This window comes from Lupinus angustifolius, chromosome LG09, assembly GCF_001865875.1.
Source record: "Lupinus angustifolius cultivar Tanjil chromosome LG09, LupAngTanjil_v1.0, whole genome shotgun sequence".
NCBI lineage: Eukaryota > Viridiplantae > Streptophyta > Magnoliopsida > Fabales > Fabaceae > Lupinus > Lupinus angustifolius.
This window is the reverse complement of record NC_032017.1, coordinates 15,755,298-15,782,507: the sequence shown is the minus strand read 5'-3', so window position 1 is coordinate 15,782,507 and position 27,210 is coordinate 15,755,298. Positions and strand designations below refer to the sequence as shown.

Genomic DNA, 27,210 nt, shown 5'->3' with positions numbered 1-27,210 from the left:
AATCAGCCGTGTTGTTCTCCAACAACAATAGGAGTTCGGCAAAGTCGAAACACATCGACATTAAGTTCCTATTTGTTAAGGAGAAGGTACAAAATGGACAGCTTTCCATAGAACACTTAGGCACTAACTTCATGATTGCGGATCCTCTCACAAAAGCTATCACACCCAAGGTCTTTCATGAGCATGCTGCTCACATGGGTGTTCTACAGTGTGAGGATATTTTGGTTTAGTGAGAGTTAGATTGTGCACAACTTTTATCATGTTCTATGTAATTTCAGTATTTTGTATGAATACTTTGTATTCAAACTTCAGTTGATTAATCATTCAGTTTGGTATTATGTCGTCATTATACTTTGTACAATAAGGTTTTATGTTATTATTAAGGATCTCACTAAAGTTAAGTAGGACCAGTTGAAAATTGACATGTACAGATCATATTCATGTAATTTTCATGCTACACATTTCATGATGTATCTATGTCATTTAGTTGTGTCAATGTTGGTGATCATTGTTGAATTAGTCATGATTGATATGACGAAATTCACTGTGATTCGATATGGAGATAGGACTAATGGACATGATAATTTAGGTATGCCTAAGTCATAATGGCAATATTTAAGAGCGCAATAAGGATAACACGTGTGGAGAATCATATGTGTGACCAATGGGAGATTGTTAGGATTTTTGACAATTTGTGGATAACAAATATAATTCTATAATTGTGTTATGACCATTATATAATTAGCCAAATTATAAAATGATATTCAGTAATTAATTTGGTGGCTAAGGGCATATGTGTCATGAAATATTATAAATGTAGATAACTTCATGCAATTTCTGATTTGATGAAGTGACTGAATCAGAATTATTCTAACTAAAGTAGTAACCACTACATGGTTACTTTTATGGGTTATGGTCCCCATTTGTAGAGCAACATGTTTTAAGGTGTAGGGTTGAGGAGAATAAGGGTGAATTAGGATAGTGTTATCCAAAAGGATAAAAACACTATCAAGTCAGCCATAAGGAGAACCATATAAGGCAACTCTCCTCATAAACCAAGGTCTCTCACCATAAGGTACACACTCAAGAGTTAAAAGGCATTCTCATTCCCCCTCTAGAGAAGCATAAGGAAAACCATTCGGCGCTCTAACATCTGGAAGATCATCGCATCCTTGTACCTTCGAGATTTCTGAAATGGCTCAACAAGGTATGTTCTTCATCTTCACCATGAACTCATTTGTGGTTTTTTCGGTCTGGACCATGGTTATTCCATTTGGGTTTATATATGGGCATAAACATTAAGTTATGGGAACAAAGTCATGGTCATAAGGACTTCCGCGTTTAATCTATGGATTTCGGATCCAACACGCAAATGCCCCTCAACTAAACTAAGTGCACATTCTTTCTAGTAACAAATAGTTCAGTATTGGTATAGATTCTAACACGTAATTTGAATTTTTTTCAATAATTTCTTCCTCCTCAAATCCCTAGTACTGAAGACCGGTCCTTTCAACTGAATGTTAGTTTGTTTCTTGATAATATGTGTAGCATGAGTACAAAGTGTGCCATTATCTGTTAACATTAATGAAAATGTTCACTTAATTTTTAATAGTAATATGTTATATTTTTAAAAGTACAAAATTTTGCTTGTCTCCTTCTCAGGGCTCAATCAGATAGATGCACCAGTGGACTATAGGCCCAAAATTGGGCCACACACGCTATACAATAGTTAAGCTTATTCTTACCTATACTTCTAACTTCTAAGTATTATTTTGAGTCGTCACATCACTCACTATTTTCACACGATGCTTATGCTATTTCTTCAATGAAGCGTGAATATCCATTTATGGAACAATTAAATCAACAACAAAGTGGAGGGAGGGACACCCCCGACTACATTTAAGCTAGGAATGATAAATATATTAGTGTGAAAGGTACATGAGGGTACCCATAAAAATATATTATGAGTGAGGACGAATATCTATTGCGATACAACAGTACCTGTATATTTATAAATTTATTTTATAATTATATATATATATATATTTATTTTCTAATTAATTCTAGTGATTGAAATATAATGATAAATTTAAATGTACATAAATTTTATTAGTTATTTAATAATCAATTTATATATTGATTATTATAAAATATATAAATATATACTTAAATTAAAAATTTGTTGGATATCTACGCATACCCACTACCTACAAATTTGTACGAGTATGAGCATAAAAAAAATACTATTCATGCCCACTCCACCCTATTGTCATCCATACTTTACATAACATTGTCAATTAATATTTAAATTTATAAAATATTATCTTATATGTAATTTAGATTGTTTCATTATATTTATATTTATCTTTATTTTATATATTTATCTTGTTACTTATTATTTGAGCTATTATTATTATTATTATCATTTACACCGAAACAATTTTTATCTAATTATTTATACCACATCAAACATAGTCTGATTCATGTTTACTATTCTAAATTTCCATAGTCATTAATGTTAGACCATTCATTAATTGAAAGATCGGGTCAATTAAGCTTTCATTTGTTTTTTGTTACATTTGTAATATAAGTTTCAATTTAACAACAGCTATTTTATCACTTAATGTTATAATATATATCACTTAATGTTAAAACCATATATTTTTATTTCAACATTAATTAAAAGTTATTCAATTGAAAAAAATGGAATACTTTATAATATAAATAATACTAGTATTAGAAAAAAAATTAAAAGTAATCATAGAAAAACTGTATAAAAAACATAATAACTAAAAATAAAAAAATGGACCCTTTAGAAGTTAAGATGATCTAAAATAACTCATGAGTTTTAAAATTGTTAGGTTTTTCAGAATTCGTGATAACTAAATACAACTTCTGATTCAAAATTTAAAAGATTAACATTCCAAAAAATGTGATAATTCAATATAACTTTTGAAGTATGTTTTTTCAAATGAGTTATTTAGAAATCATGATCACCTAATAAAACTACTAAATTGTATCTCTTCTTGGAAAAATAAGTATTTCAAAAGTTGTAATGTCAACTTCTAAATCAATATTACAAAGTGAATTTCAAATGTAGTTATAAATTAACACAACTTATAAAATAATATTTAAAAAAACTTAATTAAGTTATTAAGAAATAAAGATGGTCCAATACAACTCATCAATAAAAAATTTAAGAAATAATATTTTGCATGGTTGATTTTCGTATTTTATTTGAAAAGACATTATTTCAACACTCCCTCACCCCAACTCATTTATAAATATATGAAAAATAATTGGAGAAAACAAATAAAGGTATGGCTATCATATAACAATTAACAATTATTCCCTGCAGCAAATCCCGAGATAAAATCTAAAAAAAACATAGTATTTACTTCTTTCGATTTCCATAAACTTATTTTCTAGAAGATTAACTTTATTTTGCGCGTGGATATCAAAGCTAAATTGGAGCGCGTGGATACCAAACCAATATACATATGAAACGAGATTTTGAGTCGTCTTTCATATAAAAACGAGATTTTGCTCAGTCTTTTTACTCTCGTGTGGTCGTTGTCTAATACAGTATAAACCCTCGCCGGCGAGATTCCGGAGACTATTCCGTCGATTATCGATTACCGGTGGAAGTGACGAAGATGAAGGTTTTTGTGAAGACTCTGAAAGGAACGCACTTCGAAATTGAAGTGAACCCCTCAGACACGGTATGCCACTCTAATCTCCTTGTTCAATCCAATTTTGTTCTTAATTTATTGGTTTTCGTATTTCGAGGGTTCACACTTCGATTGTAATAGAAGAAGACCTGAATTTGAGCGTTAACTAGGGTTTTAACGTCTCACTTGATCGATTTTTATGGAATTTGATTTATGGCATTTTAATTTCTCCGTTTAAATTTGTGGTTTTTCTATTAATTAAGTGTTAAAATTAGGTTTTGAGTTTAGGTTTTGAATTGATTGCTTTGTGGTTTTTGGAATATGCTTTGGATTGAATGAAATAGCGATGGTGGTTGGGAACATTAACTAGCTAGCTATTATTATTATTATTTTTAATTCTTAGCTCCTTCATTTGTCATTGGATAATGAATAAGTTTGACATTTTTTGGAACTTTATTTTTGAATAGAACATTGTTTGGAATTTCAAATTGGTTTCCAATGGGATTTAAATTTGAATGATTACTAGTTTTGATTGATATTGTTTGTAATAGTTGTGCATAACACTTAGATCTATAACCAATTGAAATTTGACCTTTGAACTATGAGAATTGACACAGTGGTAAAACTTAGAAGCCAACTCAATCTATTTAATGTCCATTTTTTGTATCTTTAAAGGATGCAAATTTGAGTGAGCTATCAGAATTGAACTTTTCTTTAGTAAATAATTTAACCACCTAAACAATGATTTCTACAAATGTATTAATTCTCATAATCTTTTATTTTCTTCATTATTCTCTATGACTGATGTTTCTACTGCGTTCTGTTCTTTATGAACTATAATAGTCAGTTTGCTATATTTGTTGTAACTGTGGATATTCTTTTCAGGTTTCTGAAGTGAAGAAAAATATAGAAACTGTTCAGGGTGCAGATGTCTATCCTGCTGCACAGCAAATGCTTATTCATCAAGGAAAAGTTCTCAAGGATGATACTACCGTGGAGGAAAATAAAGTAGCTGAAAATAGTTTTATTGTAATCATGCTATCAAAGGTAATTCTTTGTTCTATTTATTTACTTTTAATGTTTTTGAAAATTTTGTTGGTTTGTGCACCTTATCAAAATATATTCTGTTGTTTGATTGTATTTATAGTTGTTTGAATTTCTAATAGCTACATGTATAGCAATATGTTACTAATTATTTGTGAGCTTATATTTGTGGAATTATGGCTATTAGTTGTTTGGAATCTGAGATGGTATCATGGTAATTAAAGATAAAATATAATTTGGAGTTGTTAGGAACTGCAATAAATTGCAGGTTTTCCCAGAGATCTACAGATCTATGGTTTCTTGTTGGGGCTTATTAATAAAGGATTTATTAACCACAACTATCAGTGTGGGAGCTGTTAGCAACTAGATAATCAAGACCTCCTTCAACCATAGTTGAATACTTGAATATAAATATAATGTAACTTTGTTACTCTTTGCTCTCTACACTTTAACAATTTTGCAAGCATGCTATCATTAAGTGTAAACTGCAAGACATCTATTAGTTAAAAGTCATTTTGGAGATCATTTGTGGTTTGATCAAGATAGATTGAAAGAACGCAAAGTTACCCTGTGTGCAGAAGAGCTGTCATGGAAACTTTTAGATAGAATGTGCAATTTAAAATGGTTTTCATTTGGCAATGTATGTAGTTCAACAAAACACCAAGTAAAGTGCTGAAGGAAGGCTACAATAAGAGCTGCAACATCACTTTTCTATAAGGTGTATGTGATGAGAGATACCTCCAATATTAACTATGAAAAATTTATCAAGAGGCAAGTGATGCCTGCTTGATTGAATGTTAATCATACGTGAGTTCATGATAATGTGACATCTTATTGAGTTCATTACTTCTTATATGGTCACTGGTCAGACTAGGCATCGAAACTATCGATTATCACCTTGTGAGGTTTCTCTGCATGTGTTTCATATTTATATTGTGTTTAACCTTTTCCTTAGTTGTCATTTGATAATCATAAGGTTGGTATCATGCTATCTAAATGCACTTAAATCTAAACTTACTTTTTATTAAGCACTGTTTAGACTTTAGTTTTCAAAATTGGGCTCGTTGAACTTTTTTACTGACCTTATAACCTTGGTTAAAAGTGCATATTTTATACCATCCTTCTATTTTTCTATTCCAAGCTTCATGCATCATCTCAAGGATTATGTCTGGGACAGGGTTATTTTTTTAGCTTTGCTCTGGTGTACAACACATGGGCTTTTTAGTGGGGTTAATATGGTAGATATGCAGAGAGATTGGCTTGATTTGTTGCATGTACCTTTTGAGTAGTTTGTAGGTGTTTCTTTGTGTCCTGGAAAGGTTTCTTATCCTCCTTTATTTTTCTCCCTTCTCTTCTAATAATATTTCTTTTATCATCTAAAAATATTTCTTTTTAAAGAAAAAAGGAGTTTAGGGAATGGGGATGAGAAATTATTCTAAAACAACCAATGGACACCAAGTAATATCACCTATTAAAAGCTCTTCATTCCCTCTGCAAACCATTAAGGAAACTCCTTTGCAACTTGCAACTTACCATGTGAATGGAATTATTTTTGTTAATACTTTTGATCACATGCATATTTACTTCCTCAAGACTTTATTCCTTTCCATTGTTAGTGATTAGAACTTGAAGGAACACTTCTGTCCTGAAATGAATTTATTCCTTTCAATCGCTAGTGATTAAATCAATGATATGTCCGTTTTGTTACAAGAATCAATGATATACTCTTGATGCTTCTATTAATTTTCAATGTTAACATATGTTCATTTATTCAAGACTAAATTATAACCTATGTGCCCTACTATGCTAGAGTAAGAGCCCATCTGGTGAAGGATCTACTGCAACTGCACCTTCAGCTAAGGTGAGATCTGAGAACATTATACCGTGTTAGTGGATGTTATCCATGTTACTGTATCTGCTATTCTCTTTTGTATGGTTCTTCCATATCTTGGATTGGATTATTCATATATTGTTTGGTTTTGACATTTAAATTAAACTTTATAGGATAAATGCATATCTATGTTATCAATCATATACCATTGCAGCATGTGGTGGCGTTGTGTTGTGTGGCCTATCTGTGTGCGCATCACATTTTACTGGAGTTGCCTATCTTGTTCGCTGTTTTATGCGATATCTCCCCCCTTTTCCAATTGTTCCCTTGACAGAGCCCTTTGGCAATTCTTTCCCAACCACATGCAGTCATTACCACCCTGTTCAATTCCTCCCATATTGTGCTGACACATCCTTCGCACTATGTTGTGTTCCTTCTCCATTAGATGGTGATGGAACTGTTTTTTCCTGAAGCTAACAGGCTTAACTGTAAGCCCTAAGAAAGAAAAATCAACCCTATTTCAATGGGACCTTAACCCTAAGCCCAGAGAGAAGACGTAACCATCTTTAAAAGGCCCTAAGAGCAATATAGTTTAGATAATAGAAGACATAATAAATTGAATACCTAAAACAACATAGGACTAACCTTAGGTACAGTACCTTAAGTACTTGGGGTACTGGTACCCAATCATATAAGGACAGCTGTAAAAAAATTTCCAACTCATCATTCACCTAATAAACATTGTTAACAGTTTAACTCAAAATTTATTCTTCTTTCCTGGTGTTTCACATTCTTTCTTCTCCATTCAAATAAACTCAAACAGTGTTACAGTTCTCTGCTTCACACTCCTTTCTTCTCCATTCAACACATTCCTTTCTTCTCCATTCAACTCACAATATTTCCCTTCTTGAAAATTCACAAATTTATTCTTCTCTATTCTCTTGTTCCTCATCTAGTCTAGTGTCTCTTCCTCCTACCCAAAATGGATCAGTGTTCACACTTCCCATTATGTTGTCCCATTTTGCACATAAAGGGTTAGAGTAATTAAACCCACTAAGATTCACACCATTGCTGTAACTCCAATTTTATCACAATGATTGTAGGCTCAATCCATAAATGACCTCGAACAAAACGTTGATCTTTTCTGGAACAGCAGTAAAATAGAAAATTTAGTATAAAAAGGTTGTCTAAAAACAAAAGCTACCCACTAAATAAATATAGCTGAATATTGAGTATGGGGAAAAGGGACAAATTGCATATATAATATAAGCTTCAATGCTATAAAAAGGGAGAAACGACAATGACAGAGGCAAGACACTATTCTAAGGATTCAAACCTCTAATCATTGTGATAATGGGAAGAAGAGAATAGATAGGAATAAATTTGTGAATTTTCAAGAAGGGAAATATTGTGAATTGAATAGAGAAGAAAGGAATGTGTTGAATGGAGAAGAAAGGAGTGTGAAACAGAGAACTCTAACTGTTTGATTGAGTTTAGTTGAATGGAGAAGAAAGAATGTGAAGCACCAGGAAAGAAGAATAAATTTTGAGAATGTTTATTAGGTGAATGATGAGTTGGAATTTTTTTTACAGCTGTCCTTATATGATTGGGTACCAGTACCACAAGTACCTAAGGTACTGTACCTAAGTTTAGTCCAACAACATATATCATTTTCAGAGTTTTTAACAATTATTTACTGATAACAATATTTTTATTCATTTATAGTTAACATATAGAAAGACCAACAGTCTTTTCTCATTAAATATACTCATTATGTCCATAGCTTTACATAGTATATATTCTTTAACGAGTATATAAGTATAACCAGTTCAATGGGACTACAAAGCACCTCAGTGTGGCGGTCATCCCACTATGTGTCTGTAGTGTTTTTGGGTCGTCCACTATTTGCCACTATCCGGTATTTGTCTAGTAAAGGCTACAATGTTGCTTATATTTACGGTACTGAATGAAAGAGCCAGCAATAGCATTAACCTTGTGTTTTACATGAGAATGTTACACTGAATAAGTATATATAAAGACATGATATGATTATGAATGAATCCCTTAAAAACAATGTAAGAGGTAGCGCCTAATGATAAAGGATTGTAGAATCTCGTCTAAGGTAGTTTGACTGTGTGAGGCGAAGACCATTAGAAGCCGAAGTAAAAAAATTAGATCTGATGGAGGTTACCTCGGAAGTTAGAGGTTGAGAGACCAAGGAAATATAAGAAAAATTAAAATAAAAAAAGAGCTAAGTGGCATTTTCGAAGACATGTTTTATGACACAACATAATTCCATGTAGATCACCCCACAATGGCTAAAAACTTTGGTGGTTGTATTTCAAGAGTACTGATGACCCTAAAAAGGTGAGGAGTACTTGAGAAATGTCCTAAATATAAAAGTTGATGCAATCCATTTTAACAATTTTATGAAAATAAAATACATTCATTCTTTAGGTAAGTTGTTCTGACTTGTTTTTTACTTGTTCAATCACATTGAACCAGTTTTGATGGTGATCTTGCCTTGGGATTACTGGATGCCAGGCTGGTCTAGCAATCCTGATATTGTACTATTGCTAGTCTGGTCCTTATGTTTTACATAGCCATTGAAATTTTATGCAGGCTCTTCTTGGCCATCTCTTTTCATTCTTAGCTTATCCGTAGAAGATAGCATTTTCTACAGTAGAGCCTCATCTGGTTAATCGATTCTAGCATATTTACTATTCTTTGTTGGCTGCTTTTTAGTTCAGCACTAGTGAATTTAAACTTGAGATTATTATGCTAAGTGATAAACTGATAATGCTTATTCTTCATTTCCATTTGCCTTTTTATTTCGTTCTAAAGCTATAAGTCATGTCTCTTATAATTTATGTGTTAGAGTAAGCTTAAAGCTGAAATAGTTAAGGTTATATCCATGGTTTGTGCAGTATTTTATTCATACATCTGTATTTTGTTAAAAGAAAACATATGTATGATCTGCTACTTATTAGTTTAATTCTTCTCATAGAAGGATTTATTGATCTGATGAAGAGCAAGAGTAGAAAAAGGGAAAGAGGGAAAATGGAAGAGAAAGAAAATGAACATTATGTGATGAAGTTGTGATGTTGTTAAACAACACAGCAAGACAAATATTACATATTTCATTTTTTATTTCTGAAAATATTATCCAACTATTATGTCATTATTGCAGGCTCCGCAGACAAGTGCAGTTCCTACTCCAACCTCAGTGTCAACAGCACCTCAAGCTCATGCTGTGACTGGGGCAACGTGAGTCATTGTTTTTTCATCACATTCTCTTCTAAGTTGTTAAGAAAAAATGTAGTCACAATTTTGATGTCAAACCTGTTCTATTGCATTCTGCAACTTCATTTCATTTTGACAGACCTCTAGCTGTTACTGCCCCAACACCTCCTACTTTGGTACCAGCTCCTGCTTCGGCACCAGCTCCTGCACCTACATTGTCCAGCACTGCTGTGTAATATTCTGTTTTGTGTGATCACTAGAAAGCATGATTTGCAGTTTTTGCTATCTTTGTAAATTTGTTGCTGAATGAAACTTTGTTGAAGCAGGCCTGGGTCTGATGTATATGGGCAGGCAGCATCCAATCTCGTTGCTGGAAACAACTTGGAGGAAACAATTCAGCACATTGTTGATATGGGTGGAGGGAGCTGGGATAGGGATACTGTTGTTCGTGCTCTTCGTGCTGCTTACAACAACCCTGAGAGGGCCGTTGAATATTTGTATTCTGTATGTGAATTTTAGATCTTTAATTTCTTACCTATTATACTTGTCTACTTTATATTTCAGTGGTGGGATTTTTCATAGTTTGCTTTAGCGACCATTATGATGGAAGTTTATGTCTAGATTACTGGTTTGAGTCGTACAATATCTTGTTTTAATTCATTTTATGAAAATATAATTTATAAATGTTAGGGCATACCAGAGCAAGCTGAAGCTCCACCTGTGGCACGAGTGCCTGGAAGTGTACAACCTGGAAACCCTCCAGCTGCTGCTCCACAAGCAGCGCCTGTTACTTCTAGTGGACCTAATGCTAATCCTTTGGACCTCTTTCCCCAGGTAGATACTGAGCTGTTTTTTATCAAAGAGAAATGGTAGGGACTTTGTGGTGGTGTACTTAATGTTGTGTGACAGGGCCTTCCTAATGTTGGTGCTGGTGGTGCTGGTGCTGGTGGTGCTGGCTCTTTAGATTTTCTGCGCAACAGTCAACAGGTATGTGGGCGCTATCTTTCGCTGCCCTGCCACTTTTACTAAATTCCTTTCTTCCAAGACATGTCTAAACTAGAATTTTCAATTTCTGCCAGTTCCAAGCCTTGCGAGCTATGGTGCAGGCTAATCCACAAATATTGCAGGTTTTCTTCTTTTCCTCAGCGATGTATCTTCTATTGATCTATTCTCTTCTTCAGAGTGCCCTAATTTTTTCTATTCTTGCAGCCTATGCTACAAGAGCTGGGCAAACAAAACCCTCATCTTATGAGATTGATTCAAGAGCATCAAGCTGACTTCCTTCGCCTGATAAATGAACCTGGGGAAGGTGGCGGTGACGGCGACGGCGGTGAGGGGTAAGGGATAATCTTATTCTTTTCATTTTCTGTTTGAGTTGTTATTTGTCTTATCCATCAATTGGTGTTTTTCTGTTTTTATGCTTTAGGAATATATTGGGACAGCTGGCAGGTGCCATGCCACAATCAGTGACCGTTACCCCTGAAGAGCGGCAAGCAATTGAACGTGTAAGTTTATCCTCTTGTCTATATAAAGCATCCAATGATTTTTGTTATTTTCCTGTTTAAATCTAAGAACGGAAACATTCATTTTAAACTATCTAGTTGCCTTTCGTTCACGGGAACTTTTAGTACTTATAATTTTTGCCAGTATTTCTTGCTCTTATGATTGATGACCTAGTCTGTTAGGTAGTTTTACATGTAGTGTTGACAACCTAAACAAACCATATAGGTGATCTCATCTGAACTTCTTTTAAACCAAGTTGGAGTCGCTAGGAGGGTGTATTAAGTTTGTGAACCTAAGAGTTGTAAAATTAGCATTTCACAATTTTTAAACAGCTTTTATACGATTTGGTTTACTGATAGTTCCTAACAAACATAAGAGAATGAACACAAACACACTCTTCCAAATTTTAGTCTGTCTCTAAGAGTGTGTTTGTGTTCATTTATGGAGGGAAAGGGAGAGAAGGAGGAGGTTTAGTTATACTTTGCCAATGATTTGAAGACATTTTACAACGGGAGGTTTGCTCCTACCCTATTTTTCTCCAAAATTGAACTTACAAGCACCCCCCTAAGTGGGTGGGCTTCGAATAAAAATCATGTTAGCCCACTTGTGGTTTTAGACAGAAATGCAGAACCGGGCTTTAAGAAATGTGGAATGCATTGTTACAAGTTTCTCTGTAATTTATATGTTGTATGGGTAGTGATCTTTGTTTTTTGCTCCAGCTTGAAGCAATGGGTTTTGACCGTGCAATTGTATTGGAGGTGTTCTTCGCTTGTAACAAAAATGAGGAACTGGCAGCCAACTACCTTTTAGATCACATTCATGAGTTTGATGAATAATTAGTTCTCCTTTGCAATATGTTAAATGATACCTTGTTTATTTTCCTTTTTATGGGTCTTCGTTATATGTACTGTGGTAATGTTTGATAATGACAAATCTGGAATTGGACAAATATTTAAGATTTAACCTCCTCTGCATTATTGTCCAATTATTTATCATTTTCTACTCAGTATTTTTCTCAAAATTCATATATTTAGTTTGCCCTTACTATAAACATGTGGTCTATTTTGCCATCGCGAGCAAACCATTTTTTGTAGCAGCTACAACAAATTTGGTGTCCACTATTACGCCCTGTTATCTAAAATTGACTACCTAGATTATACCTTTGATTATACATCATATATATATATATATATATATATGGAAATGTATTAGTTCTTTAGTCAAAAAGTGAGGATATCATTAGTAGTCACAAAAAATACATCATATATGTAAAGCTGATAACTTCTTCCTATGTCTCTCCTGATTTGAGGTGTGACATCTTTATCTTATAGAAATATGGTATACTATAGGGTGGCAAAATTATCCATAATCTAAAATCCATCCAAATTAAATCGATTCAATTTCATCCGTTAGAATTAATGAATTTAAATGGATACAATTCAATGGATAATGTTGATAATGGATGGATTTAAATCTATCTATTATACCCAATGGATATCCGTGAGTATATCCATTTGGATGGATACTCAATCCATCCAAAAAATAAAAATAAAAACAAATTTTTTTCCAACTAATTCAATAATAATATAAAAAATTTCTCACATTTCTAAGCACAATCCCACATATATTATAAAAGTTGAAAATTGCAATGGTGATTTTAAAAAGTGTTTATCAAAAAAATATAAACAACTTCGGACTTAGTGCTTTACCCTAACATTTTAATGCAAAATATAAATATATGATTTTGGTTATTGACTAATATAATAATATAATAACAAAATAAAATATTTCAGGATGATGGGTTGTTGGCCTGTTGTATACAACTTGCGGAAGTCTCAATTATTAGGGGCGTAAGCGGTTGCGGTTTAAATCGTGAAACTGATGAAACCGAACCGAATCATAAATACGGTTCAGTTCGATTCCGCGGTTCGGTTCAGTTTTTTATTTGGAACCATTTAAGTTTAGTTCGGTTCATAGTTTTGTAAATTTTGGAACTGTTAGAACTGAACCGCATATTAAAAAATAATTTATTCTATATTTGGATGGTTAAGCTTTAAAGTTAGGAGATAAAATATGATTAAGAATTTAAGATTATTAATATATATAGGCTACAAATAAGAGGGAAGTAGAAAAATAAATTAGTAAACGAACCTAAATATCTATAATCTATATTATCCATTAATGAACGGTTCGGTTCCTAAACAAAATTTAGTTAACCGAGTAGAATTGAACCATATCTTTGTGTTCGGTTTGGTCACTAAATTGCGTTAAAAATCGAACCAAACTTTTATATTTCTACCCTTTATATTGCACCAGAGTTTCTTGTCAATAAGAGTATTTATAAAAAACTTCACAAATTCACATTTTTAAAGTGCTTATCAAAAAATCACTTTTTAAACGTGTTTGTTAAGAAAATTATTTTTTAAAAAGTGTTTTTTAAAAAAAATCACTTTTTAAAAGTACTTTTTTGAAAAAAAACTTTTGAAAAATGTTTTTTAAAATTGATATTTAAAAATGCTTTATTAAATAATAATTTTTAAAAGAATTTTTTTCTTCAAATTGCTTTATTAAAAATGTGTTGTTCAAATTAAAAAAAGCGGGTTAATGGATACATGGATAGAATAGATGGATTCGAATCCATTGAATATGGATGAATTAGATAACTTAAAAACGTGATGTAATAAATTTATATTGATGGATAGTTTTTTATCCATCCATTAAGATCCAAATCTAAATTCATCCAAACTCATCCAATTACTCCTGGTATACCATATATCAAACGGCCATAAAATCATATTCAAACACTTGGGAAAAAATATTCTGTGCTATAAACAACACTACTAAAATGACAACCTAAAATTATATCGTGTACCCATATGATTCGTACAAACACAAACACTATATTGTTTCATGAAAATTATTTGCAAAAGGTCCCCAACTTTCCAAATATCCCCAACTTTCCAAATATATGCGTGGCACAAAGCATCACGCTCAAGTCATGTTAAACCTAGGGACCTCATCGCAAACTCAAAGGCCAAATTTTCAACACACATGCGGTTTAAAAGGACACGCATGATGTCTTACTTAAAGACTTTGGTCACGGTTCGTCATTCTATTGGTCCCAATCATACATATAACCACAAATTGACATTACATGATTACATTCAAGCAGAACAATGACACGAACATCAAAATCAGAGCGTGAAATGCATATTTGGATGGTAGGTTTGTTAATGCTTCAAAGGACCATTTGGTCCACCAACAAGGTCGTTTTCAGAGATCTAGACCGGAGCCAACCCCATTTGCACTAGAGTGATAAAAAAAATACAAATATCGTATGGATTTGCAGGAAAATTTATGTGGGTAATGTAGTTTGACTACACTATCCTATGTTTGGGGTATGTTTTGAAATACTTACAGATTTGGTGTAGTTTTAAGTGGATCTCGTGGACAGGATGCACAATTTCACCAAAGTCGTGGACCCCATTCACGACTTGCCAGCAAAGTCGTGGACCGTATCCACGATTTCCTTACACCATGTCAGGTCCCTGTAAGTCGTGGATCAAGGACACGAGTTTCATGGCAATCTCGTGGACCTGGTACACGAGTTCCATGCAATGTCGTAGATCACGTACACGAGATCCAAGTCGTGTATTGGATCCATGCCATTCAAGCAATATTTATACCCCATCATCCCGGCTATAAACCACACTGAAGGAAGAAACTGTATGAAAAATCTTTAGGTTAATTTCTAATTGAAAGAACTGTCACTATTTAAGGTAACTAAAAATGCTTTATATTTTTTCAGTTCATTTATTTTATGGTTAATTTTATGTATTGTTACTTATGTTTAAATGTAAACATGTTTGTTTATATTTTACTCTATGTTATATGTAGATGACAATTATTAGAGATATTGTTAGTGATTTTAGTGATGAGTAGGACATTGAGCTATGTGATGATGACGATGATGATGTTCAGATTACCACTAGTGAACCGGTTAGCATAATATATGATACTCCTTCATCTTTTTTTGTTAGCATTGATTATTAATCTGGACAAGATTTTCCATATAGAAGTACTCACATAAGTATTGATATAGATAATGATCTTTTTGTTGGTATGCAATTTGAATCAAAGGAAGCAACAATAAATGTTGTAAAACAATTTCATATTAGAAATTCTGTTGATTACCATGTGGATGAGTTTAGGCGAGATAGATATATTGCAAAATGTAAATATTATGGTGTTGGGTGTGAATGGAGACTTCGGGCATCGAAAAGTGTGAAACGTGATATTTGGGAGATTAGAAAAATTAGTGGAAGACACACTTGTGTATCCACTAATATTTCTCAAGATCACACGAAGTTGAACTCATCTTTCATCGCAAACTGCATTGTTCAACTAGTATCAGAAGATCATGGTATACTAAGTAAAGCATTAGTTAAAGAAGTGGTAACTCACTTTGGTTATACGGTGACATATAGGAGGGCTTGGACTGCTAAACAAATAGCAATGTCCCAAATTTATGGTGATTGAGAGATATCATACAAAGAGTTACCTCGTTGGTTGAATGCTGTTCAATATTATGCACCATGAACAATTGTAAGATATTCAGCATCTAACCATGAAGAACATAATACTTTAATTCTTGATATGGTTTTTTGGGCTTTCAAGCCATGCATTGAAGGATTTGGTTTTTGCAAACCAATCCTTCAAGTGGATGGCACATTTTTTACTGGAAAATATACTGGAACATTGTTAATAGCTAGTTCCCAAGATGGTAATAGATGTATATTTACAGTAGCATTTGCCATTGTGGAAGGAGAAACAAAAGAAGCATGTAAATGATTTTTCTACAATCTTCGAACATATGTTACCCCACAACCAAATATTTGCATAATATCAGATAGGGGAACAGGTTTATTGGGTGCACTACGTACTGAGCTCCCTCAATGGTGTGATGTCAATCTGTATATTGCATTCGTCATGTTGCTAGCAATTTCAACAAGGAGTTCCGAGATAAAGATTGAAAGAAAAAGTCATTGAAATGGGTATGTGTTGAAATGAATCTCATTTATATGAAATTGTTTCTATATTAGAATTATGTGAATAATAATGAACTTGTTGTAGGGTATGAATTGATGTGGCATCGATTCGAGCGAATGCTTGCTCTATTGCATCAAAAAAACTCGAGGGCAGCAACTTGGTTAGATAAAATCCCAAAAGAAAAATGGACGCAATCATATGATGATGGGAGACGGTACGACCATATGACGACGAATTTGGCAGAATGTGTGAATGTTATTCTCAAAGGAGCAAGAGCATTGCCAGTTACTGCACTTGTTAGAGCAACATATCATAGGCTTAACTCATGGTTTGTACACCATAGAAATGAAGCAACTAACATGATAAGGGCAGGTCATGTTTATTGCGAATAATTGACTAATGTAATTAATGAAAATAATCGAAAAGCTACAAGTCAAATTGTACAAAAAAATTTCGTGGGAATCAGGAGTCTCAGATGTAGAAGTTGCTAGTACCAGTGGTAGTCGACACTTAAGAGTATATACAGTTAGATTAATCAAAAATTGGTGTGATTGTTGGGAATTTCAATCACTTAAATTGCCATGTTCTCATGTTATTGTTACTTGTACATCATTGAGCTTAGACTACGGGCAGTTTATTTCACCAATTTATAGGTTAGAGAACTTGCAGAAGGTTTATGGACATGAGTTTCAACCCTTGCAAATGAAGAATATTGATCTCCTTATTTAGGTCCAACCTTCATTCCTAATCCCCTTATGCGTAGGAACCGTACTGGAAGACCAAAAACTACACGTATACACAACGAAGTGGATGATTCTCAATCCCAACAAATTAAAAAATGTGGGTGGTGTAGGAGTGAAAGATACAATAGAAAGAAATGTTTGTTTAGAAGTACCAAAGTCGGACAAAGTTCAAAGTAAAACTAAGTTATGTAATATTACAATTTGTGTAATAAATTTTGTTCTATTTAGTATATTAAGATTTTCAGAAATTCAATATATTAACATTACAATCATACAATGAATAAATATATTTTCTAGAAATGTAATCATTAAATCAATAAACACAATTTTAGAAACATACAATGAATAAATATATTTTCCAAAAATGTAATCATATGATCAATAAATATATTTTCAAAATCATGCAATCATTAATACAATAAATACAATTTAAAAAAAATACAATCAATAAATACAATTAATAAATACAATCAAAAAAATTACAAACATTTAAATACAATCATTACAAACATTTAAATTTTCGGTATACAATTTTCAAAAACATTACAACCAATTAATACAATCAATAAAAAGAAATTCAAAAAAACCAACCGTATATCAATATATTCAATGAAAGTCGTGGATGTGGTCCACGACTTTGGTGCAGATTCCTAGTGATATCAATATATTCAAAAAAACCAACCAGATATCAATATATTTTAGTTTTTTACATTTTTCAGTATAATTTTATCAAAATGATTCGGGATAGGTGTGCTCCTACAAATGTGTTTCCAAATCTGTTGCAGTCATTGAATGACGTCTATAAAAACTGCAATGAGATGATGAAAGCGTTTGCTCAACTACTTCCAACCGCCTTCTCCTCAACTACTTCTCAAGCTCCTCGTACACAACAGTTTCAAATGCCTTTTGCACATGACTATCAACAACATTATGAGAGTCAAACTCAGACGGATACTTATCTGCAGGCATACACTCAAACTCCTGCTCCTCAGCAACAACAACAACATCCCTTTGGGTTTGACGGTTACGGAGCAATGGGTGACTCATTTTCTCACTTAGCATCGTTTTTGCAATTTCAAGGAATGCCATCAATGTTTGGCACTACTTCAAATACTCCATTCTCGGCATTCAACTCTCAACAATATTATCAACCGACAATGCCTTCACAAACAAATGAAGACGATGAAGATGATGACGATGATGACGATAGTGAAGACGAAGATGAGGAGCAACCACAACTAGTTAGAGGCGGAAGACAACATCAATGCAACAACAACAACAACTAAGAGTCCAACCACCTCGAAAGAGAAAGACACCTGGATGTGAAACATCATCTCATAGACGCCATTAGGAATTTTTATTCTTGTTTTCTATTCGGTAATGAGATTATTTTCAAATTCCTACTAGAATTTATGAAATTTTCTTGTCCTCTTTTCTATGAAATTTTCTTTTATTCCAATTCCAATTTTCTTATTAAAATATATGTTTATAATTTTAACAAAAATTATACAAATTCCATAAAAATAAAACTTTATTAAAATTATCATATTCAAATTTTAAATTTACAAGTTTAGTTAAATTATATTATTTTTATAAATTAAAAATAATATTAACGAGAAAAATAAATTTTGTGCAGTGGTAATTTTGAAATACCCCATCCAATTGCGTGTACTGGGTACACAACTATGGAAGTAGTGTATCCCATACACGATTTCACTGAAGAGAGAGAAGCTCTGTATGGAAATCGTGGATGGTGTCCACGAGTTTCCAGGGAAATTGTGGTTGTGGTCCACGACTTTGGCAAAATTGTGGATGGCATCCACGAGTTTGGTAAAAATACACCATTCCCGTAATTACTTAAAAACATACCCCAAACGTGGGATAATGTAGTCAAACTACACTACCCACGTAAATTTTCCGAATTTGCATTGTCCAAAGTTATATTTTCTTTAAGTGAGAAAAGAATATTGTATCTATGGTATCTATTATTAATTTGATAAAATTTATTATGTTCTTAACTCACTATAAATCGTCAAATATTAAGGTGTGATTACATCTTAATTCCTAACTTTAGATAGAGTGTCTGAATCCGTGAGAGAGAAAAGAGAGACAACGATAGATGAGCAACCAGAGTCACATAAAAAATAACCCAATTTCAACAATTAACATAAACACAACTACTCATGTACAAAAGACAATGAATATGGTTATGCCATCAATTGCCTCTGTTCTTGATTTTGCAGTCTTGGATCAAGAAGGTAGATGTTGGTGCAATAGAAGTGATCATTGTACAATGTTGGTAACAAACAATTAAATAAAGAGTGGAAAATAAAGAAAAAGAACCAAAAAAACACAAAAATTTTGTTAACGGGGTTCAGTCACATCGAGAGAGAGCGTTAATCGACTATCAATATATTAAAAAAATTAGGATTATCAACTACAATTACTTACTCAAGCACACTTAGTGTTTACAAAATGTATGTATATATAACCTCCTACCCGAACTCAATATATAATCATATATGCAATTTCTAAATTATAAATACAAAATGTCGCCCCACATGGTCGTGGGTCAGGCCATTCCCCAAGTACACGGTCATGGTTAACCCTTGACATGATTAGGGTTGCTACTATAATTGTACATTTTGGGGGTCTTCGAGAACATGATCGGATATCCTTGCATAGCTTGACCTTTTTGCACTTACTTGATCATGAATCATACGCAACAATCTATACCATAGGGAATATCAAATCTTTTTTGTTTCACCTACGAGATAACACCATGACTGCAATAGAACTTCATCTTACACAAAGCCTAATTCTTTTCATTAACTCCTTCATGGGACTTCCTCCATATAAGAGTTCGCTCCCCTATTCAACTTAAGTCTTTCCAAGTATGCTTGATGATATCACTAAGCTCGTCTCTTTTTCAAACTTCTATGTAATTTCTCTAAACTAGTACAACCATCCGACGAAACATGAGGAATAGCCATCCATTCATATGAATACTTTCAATACACTGGAGAACCTTATACTAGAGTTCACCAATAACTATCCTCTTTAATATTCAACTCATCTGCACTATGGAGCTTCTTTGGAAAGTCTTATTAACAATCATATTTCAAAGACCTATCATACTCCACCTTAAGGAGTACCTCAACCACAAACCTTGCGTCAATGCAAATCAATGATTGTGTCACACCCTGAATCTAATCAAATGTATGTGTTACATTCTGCATCCAAACCAATGCATGTGTTACAACTACATATATTCCATTGTGCATGTACGCCATGCAACTCTCCTAATGCCTTGTGTCATACACCCTACTAATGTCAGTCTATTATAGTGGATATGCTAGCAATAACATATCATTCTCCATGATGCCATAGAAACATCATGAGGATACACTACTTCTCCTCCCATATAAGATCATCCTTTGACAGTAAGATAGACATTGCCCATACTTGTCCCAAAGCTTGATGCTCCTCACGATCATATTTCCTACTCCACTTGCTTGTTAGGACACTCCCTTTTATATTGCTTGGTTTGTTTGCACCTAAGCACTATGTCGTTGGTCTGCATGTGATTTTATTTGTTTTTCTTTGTTTAATCCACTTTGCATACCTTTGTTTGAGACATTATATTCATGTTGTGATATATGACCTTGTCTGCTAGAAAGAGCCATATGGTTCTTGTGACCTTCTCCTTAACTCATTCCAATTAGTTTATCAATCTCACATGGCTTATTCTTGCATTGTACTTTTGGCAGATCTTATCCAACTAATACAACATCTATCCTCCTTCGCTACAAAACAAAATTATTAGTTCTATTAAACTTTCTCACCTCAAATTTGGCACCTAGTTTAGGAGTCGTCTTAAATTAATTGTTGTTGTAGCAAAATCGATCATTGCGTATCATTGCAACAAGCGATCAAATAAAGAGAATATAAGAACACGAGAGATTTATTAACAATATTGGACCAATTATGTTTACGTTTCCGAGAACATTGAGTATAAGCAACTAATGAGTGTGAAATTATGATACATTTGAATTACATTTAACTTGCATTTTAGGATATAATTAGGACTTTATGATTGTTTTTAGCTTTTATTTTTCTTTGTTCGGGTTGAACGGGTGTTTTTGGCTATGTTGTGCAGTTTGGATGAATTAAAGCCAAAAAGAGTAGAAATTGGGTGCAAGAAGATGAAACTCAGTGTTGATGATATGCGAAGACCAATTGAAGGGCCAAAAGAAATCATAGATATTATATTATATTCCTATTTTTTAGATTTGTTTTGTTGGGCTTAACCCAATATTTTATAGTTATGATAAATGAGGGTTCTCCCTCAAGGATGAAGACACTTTACATTACAATTCTCTAACTTATAATTTGATATTCTCTTCTTCATCATGAGTGAGTAATTCTCTTTGTTTCTAGGATTATGGTTATGTCCTTTTACATTCAATAAATATTTGTTCATACTTCTATTTCTTTGAGTGTTGTGATTTGAATCATTAAAACTGAGTTTTATTCATGTGAATTGTGAGGCCAACAAATTACACATCTTAGATACATTGGGAAAGATCAAGATGTGAACTCAACTATCTGACCATTCAGTTATTCAAACTAAAATTCTAATTCACGATAGTAGTATTAGAATTCTCGGGGTTTCTGGAATTCAGCTTGGGTTGCTATGAAGCGATTGGATAGAAATATCCAAGTAAAAGATTTGATTGACAATTGTACCACGAGAGTAAATGCGACTTCAATTGAGTGCACGTGTCGGAGCTCGAGAGAGGATTATACATATCACAGAGCAATTCACTCTCACAACTTAAAGTGAAAATGAGCAAAACAAGTATTTACGAGTATAAATGTGGTAACCCTTATCCTGAGATCTCTTCCTAAATTAGATTTCAATCTTTTTTTTACTATTTTAATAATTATTCTTGTCAATTGTTCTAATTTCATTTTTAGTTCATATTTGTTAAAGATAAATCAATTTTATAATTAAATAAGTTTTCTCGTTCTCGTGGGATCGATATTTTATTACTTGACGACATAATCGTGCACTAACGATTTGCCCTGTCAACAACCAAAAGTGGAAATATTAAATCAGAGTGATATATTAAAATAAGTAAAATATGATACACTTAATTTTTCAATTTCTATGATTTCTTAAGCTCAGCCCAAACATAATCCAACAGCCGATCAATCTAAAACCCCTATATAATGTCTTCCACCACGACCAATTGTCTGCTTTTCTCCACACACAAAAAACCTAGCCATTTGCTTTATATACTTAAAAACCTTTTTGTCTTTATATTTTTAATGGAATTATTGCAGCTGGTCCCAAAGATGCAGAGACCAGTGTATGAATAACCATAATTTAAAATTCAATTTCATTTGAAAAAGGATCAGAGGATCTTTAACATGCATCTTTAAATAGTGTTACTCACCAATCACAGCTCCTTTATTTTTAGGTCTTCAATTTTTTTTTACAGATCCAATGGTTTCATTTCAACCACTTCAAAAAGTTTAAACCTCTAAAATAAAGTTACAATTCAGAAGTTCCAAGCCCTTAATTTAGATCATAATCAATATTGTTAAAATTACAAAAATTATTTTCCAAAAAACACACTAAATAATTTTAGACTGGAAAATGATAATTGATTTTTTAAGATTGTTCAAATTTAATCAACTTATTAAAGCAATGGTTCCAAAACATAAATCATTTTTTTATAATACTAAGGTATCTTTAACTATTTTTGGTAAGCAACTAATCTCTTTCTTTCGAAGTTCGCGACTGTCCCTCCCAACATGTGTCACTCTTAGTGATTGAATTCGTGACCTTTTGGTTATTCTGGAGATCTAGCCGGACCTTACATCACTAGACCAACACTTTGTTGGTAAAAATAAATCATTTGATCGTTTTTTTAGACATAAAATATCATTTGAGTTTAAAGTTTAAACCTTTGTACAAGGACAAGTAATTATTATTTAATTTTTATATTCAAGTGCTAAAAGATTTAAAAAAAAGGCTTAAATGATACTTGGTTCTTTTATATTTTGAATGAATTCTTTTTTTTTTTGTTACGGCAGAGGTTATTGTTAAAGATGAAGATGACTCATTCTTAGAAAGTTTTCGTTTATGATAGTTAGAATTAGTTTTACTTTAAATGGTAGCTTGAGTTTCAAGCAACTACCAATTTTCCTTTGTATAAATTATTTGCACTTTGCCTTTGTGCATAATTCAATTCCAACAATCAAAGTTCAATATACTTTCTTCTCTTTTTGCTCTTTCAATTCCCTTCTTTACTTTCTTGGTGAATTGCCAAGAAACTAAGATGATATTAGAGCAAAGTATCTATTCTTCATATGTCCCCCCTCTTTTTTTCATTTTCTTGGAGCTGCTTGGTGCTGGGTTAATGGTTGAGCCCTTTGGAAATTATGTTGCTCTATTCGTGGAGCTGCTTGGTGCTGGGTTAATGGGAATGATGTATCTCTTACTGAAGCATATGTCCATAAATCTAACCTTTTTTTGCAGGAAGTATGCAGGGTTAAGTTAAGCCATTTTGTTGCATCAGTGCGAAAACAAAGACCCTGACATGAAAATCTTTGGTAAACTTCCAAAGTCTAAGGCTCAGGAACTACATCCATTACATGAACAACAACCAGTGGAGAAACTAAGAAGTAATTGATTGTTGAGATCATAGTAAATGTTTCATTCTTGGTAGAAGATGCAACAACATTACAAATTAATAATCAGCAACTAGTCTTTCTTTCTTTATCAAACTCTTTTACAATTTCTATATTCTCCATTCCTCTAAATTCTTCTTGATATTTTGGAGCAAATTTTGCCAATATTTCTCTTAATTCTTCTCAATATTCTCGAGGCAAATATTGTCCATATTATTCTCTTGTTATTCTTGAGCAAAGTTGCTCATATTTCATCTCACTTTTCTCTTGTTATTCTTGAGCAAAATTGTTCATATTCATCATGTCAAGAAACCAAGATGGTATTCTCGTTGAGCATTATTCTTAAAGAAAAGAAACAATCATTCTTTCAACACTTTGGTGGTTCTTCCAAACTTCAGATCCGACTTTTCATGTTTGCTACCTTATATCCAAGCTGAGAGTTAATGGTATTTACTCTTCAGCTTGAGGGGATGTTAAAGATGAAGATGGCTCATTCTTAGATAGTTTTCGGTTATGGTAGTTAGAATTAGTTTTACTTTAAATGGTAGCTTGAGTTTCAAGCAACTACCAATTTTCATTTTTATAAATTCTTTGCACTTTGTCTTTGTGCATAATTCAATTCCAATAATCAAAGATCAATATACTTTTCTTTTTTTGCTCTTTCAATTTCCTTCTTTTCTTTCTTGGTGAATTGCCAAGAAACTAAGAGTTATCCTCAACTTTTTGCGTATGGAATTAAGCAATATTTCAGGTTTGTAGTTGCACATCCCAACAAACGTCGCTCCCGAGAATCGAAGTATTGACTTCGGTAATCTAGTTGGTCTTACACCATTATATCAACGCATTGTTGGTGAATAAATTCTATTTTGATTTTTTATCTTTAAAACCATTTATTTTCGTCCTCTATGGTTTACAAATGTTCCAACTTAATACTTTCATCAACATTTGTTAAGAACCCTAAAATCTAAAATCCATGTTCATCTTCTTTCTCTTTCACTTCATCTCTCACACTATCATGAGCACCCAAGTGAAGCCAAAATTGTGAACGCGACAATGGTAGACATCAACATTAGCGATAGCATGGAGCTTGTGACAACGATGAAAATGGGGTGGAGAAGAACTGGTGGTGATGGTCATAGTCGTGGTTTCACAATAATTATGTCTATAAATGGTGATTCACGGTGGATCATGGTAGTGATTAAGAGCAAAGGCAGAAAGAGAGAACCACGATGTTGTCACCATGATGGTGGTCTTTCTATCTCAAAGAGGGTGAGTTTGAGATGAGATGGTGGTGAAAAAGAAAATAGATGAACATGAAGTTTTTTAGATATTCTGAGATCACCGGCACTTTTATAACAAAAGGATGAGATTCGAACTTCAAAAAAAAAAACATAAATGACCAATAAAAAGAAAAGTAAATATCAATTTAGTTCTTCATACCAGTTTAGTCCTTAAAAAAAGAACTAAAATGGATCACAAAATTTTTAAATGAATGTCAAATTAGTCATTTTTAGCATAACAGTTGGTATGAACTAATTTGACCCAAAAAAGACTAATTTGACTTCATTTAAATTTTTTTGAGACCATTTTAGGTCTTTTCATTTTTAAATGACTAAACTCATAAGGTTAAAAAATATAAGGAACTAAAATAAATATTTACTCTAAAAAACACTGATTGTGTCCGGAAAGATGTTTGATCTATTGTGTTGGACAAAATGAAACAATAAGTTTAAAAAAATTTGTTTAATGAAATATTTTCATTCACTCCAAACACATAAAATATGAGATAATATATATGTTCCTCTATTATATGGTTTGCATTATTGGTATTCATAACAAATATTCATTGTCAAAGTTATGTCTTATATATTGTTTCGTCAAATGTTATCTTTTCACATTTTTTGATATTCTCTTTCAAATTGTGTGACTGTTCTCTGAATAAGTATTACTCCTAACAAATGTAGCTCTCAGGATTAACCACAACATTAGAGATTTTCAGAAAGAAACTGTCACTTGTGATAATTTCTCAAAAATATATCTATGGAATGTCGTATGAAAATTTATATACAATTGTTACATCATTTACTATTTATTTGAATTATATTTTTTAAAAGTAAAATCAATAATAATTAAATATAGGTGATATATGATATTAATATATACATTCTTTTTCTCACTACCAAAGTTAAGACAAGTGTGTGCTACTCATGGATACACTAACTAGTAAATAAGTTCACTTTAATTGTGTAACGCACCTTACCCTCTAAGTCTAATATCTATAGCCAATATCACCAAACTACAAGTTGCAAATTGAGACAAAACTTTCTTTTCCCACATCACCTTTCAACCAATATTGTATCAAGCTCATAATAATTCAAGTTCTGTTTCTGATTTTAACACCCCACCGAAATCAATTATTGTATATTTGTATGATAGAAAAAGAGTGTTAATTATTGTTTGAAATAGAAAGGGTGACTAGATAAGGATGAAATAATTATAGGCAAAACCATAACAATTACATGTAATTAAAAATATAATCCTAATATAATTAATCATATGTATAGATACTAAATTCAATAGGGATACCATGGACACATCGATCATTTTCTAAAAACTAAAGTATTATATATCTATTTATTATATAACAAAAAAAATTATCCTCACGTCAGCTAAGGACACATGTCAATACCTCTTGTAATGTTTACTCTTGCCACATTAGCTAGGGACGCATGTCAACACCTCATGCAAAGTTTTCCCTCTAAAAGCTTATTATCTCTTACTATACAACCTTACACACAAGATCAAAACTACCTTTTGTTATTTGTTTAAAAAATCTGAACATAATAACTCATTAAATAAATAATAAATGAGAGACAAAACGTTGTGTATTTTTTCTCACATTTGTTCTGGTCGTCGTTTCGTTAGGGTGTCTCTTCCTTTCTCAACACATCTACCATCTTCAACTCTCAAACTCAATCACAGCTATGATTTTCTAGTCTTTGTTGGTAAATATACTTTATACTATTTCTCAAATTGTGTTCAACAAATTTATCATCTTCAACTCTCAAACCAACTCAGAGGTATGATTTTATTTTTATACTCTTTTATTATTATTTTTCATTTGTGGTAGATATAATTTCTTCATCATATAAATTTCACATATTTTATTCAACAAACCTATCATCTCCGACTCTCAAACTCACTCACAGATATGATTTTCTATTTATTTAGTTATTGTCTTTGTTGGTAGATATATTTTATACTATTTCAATTGTTCATTTCACATGTATGATTTTCTATTTTTTAATTTATGTCTTTGTTGATAGTCGGTAGATATACTTTATATTATTTCTCAAATTGTGATCAACAAATTTATCATCTTCAACTCTCAAAACCAACTTACATGTATGATTTTATTTTTATG

At 32.4% G+C, this 27,210-nt stretch overlaps 1 protein-coding gene across 4 annotated transcripts; it reads left to right on the top strand.

Moving 5' to 3' along the window:
* Window positions 3,545-12,287, top strand: LOC109357245 (ubiquitin receptor RAD23c-like). 4 transcript variants are annotated; one of them, XM_019601059.1, is made up of 12 exons: window positions 3,545-3,722; window positions 4,557-4,718; window positions 6,526-6,576; window positions 9,746-9,813; window positions 9,929-10,021; window positions 10,116-10,293; window positions 10,480-10,623; window positions 10,699-10,776; window positions 10,869-10,916; window positions 10,999-11,126; window positions 11,216-11,294; window positions 12,012-12,287. In XM_019601059.1, exons 1-12 carry the CDS (start codon window positions 3,657-3,659, stop codon window positions 12,126-12,128), a joined length of 1,212 nt encoding a protein of 403 aa, XP_019456604.1. In that variant the 5' UTR covers window positions 3,545-3,656; the 3' UTR covers window positions 12,129-12,287. The 4 variants fall into 4 exon arrangements, with proteins under 4 accessions (XP_019456604.1, XP_019456603.1, XP_019456606.1 ...); XM_019601058.1 differs by having other exon boundaries at window positions 9,737-9,813; XM_019601061.1 differs by lacking the exon at window positions 6,526-6,576.

Coding starts and splice junctions, on each gene's coding strand:
- LOC109357245 (XM_019601058.1), top strand. CDS start 3,657: ATGAAGGTTTTTGTGAAGACTCTGAAAGGAACGCACTTCGAAATTGAA. Junction 6,577..9,736: donor CAACTGCACCTTCAGCTAAG/GTGAGATCTGAG, acceptor TCATTATTGCAG/GCTCCGCAGACAAGTGCAGT. Junction 10,917..10,998: donor CTAATCCACAAATATTGCAG/GTTTTCTTCTTT, acceptor CTATTCTTGCAG/CCTATGCTACAAGAGCTGGG.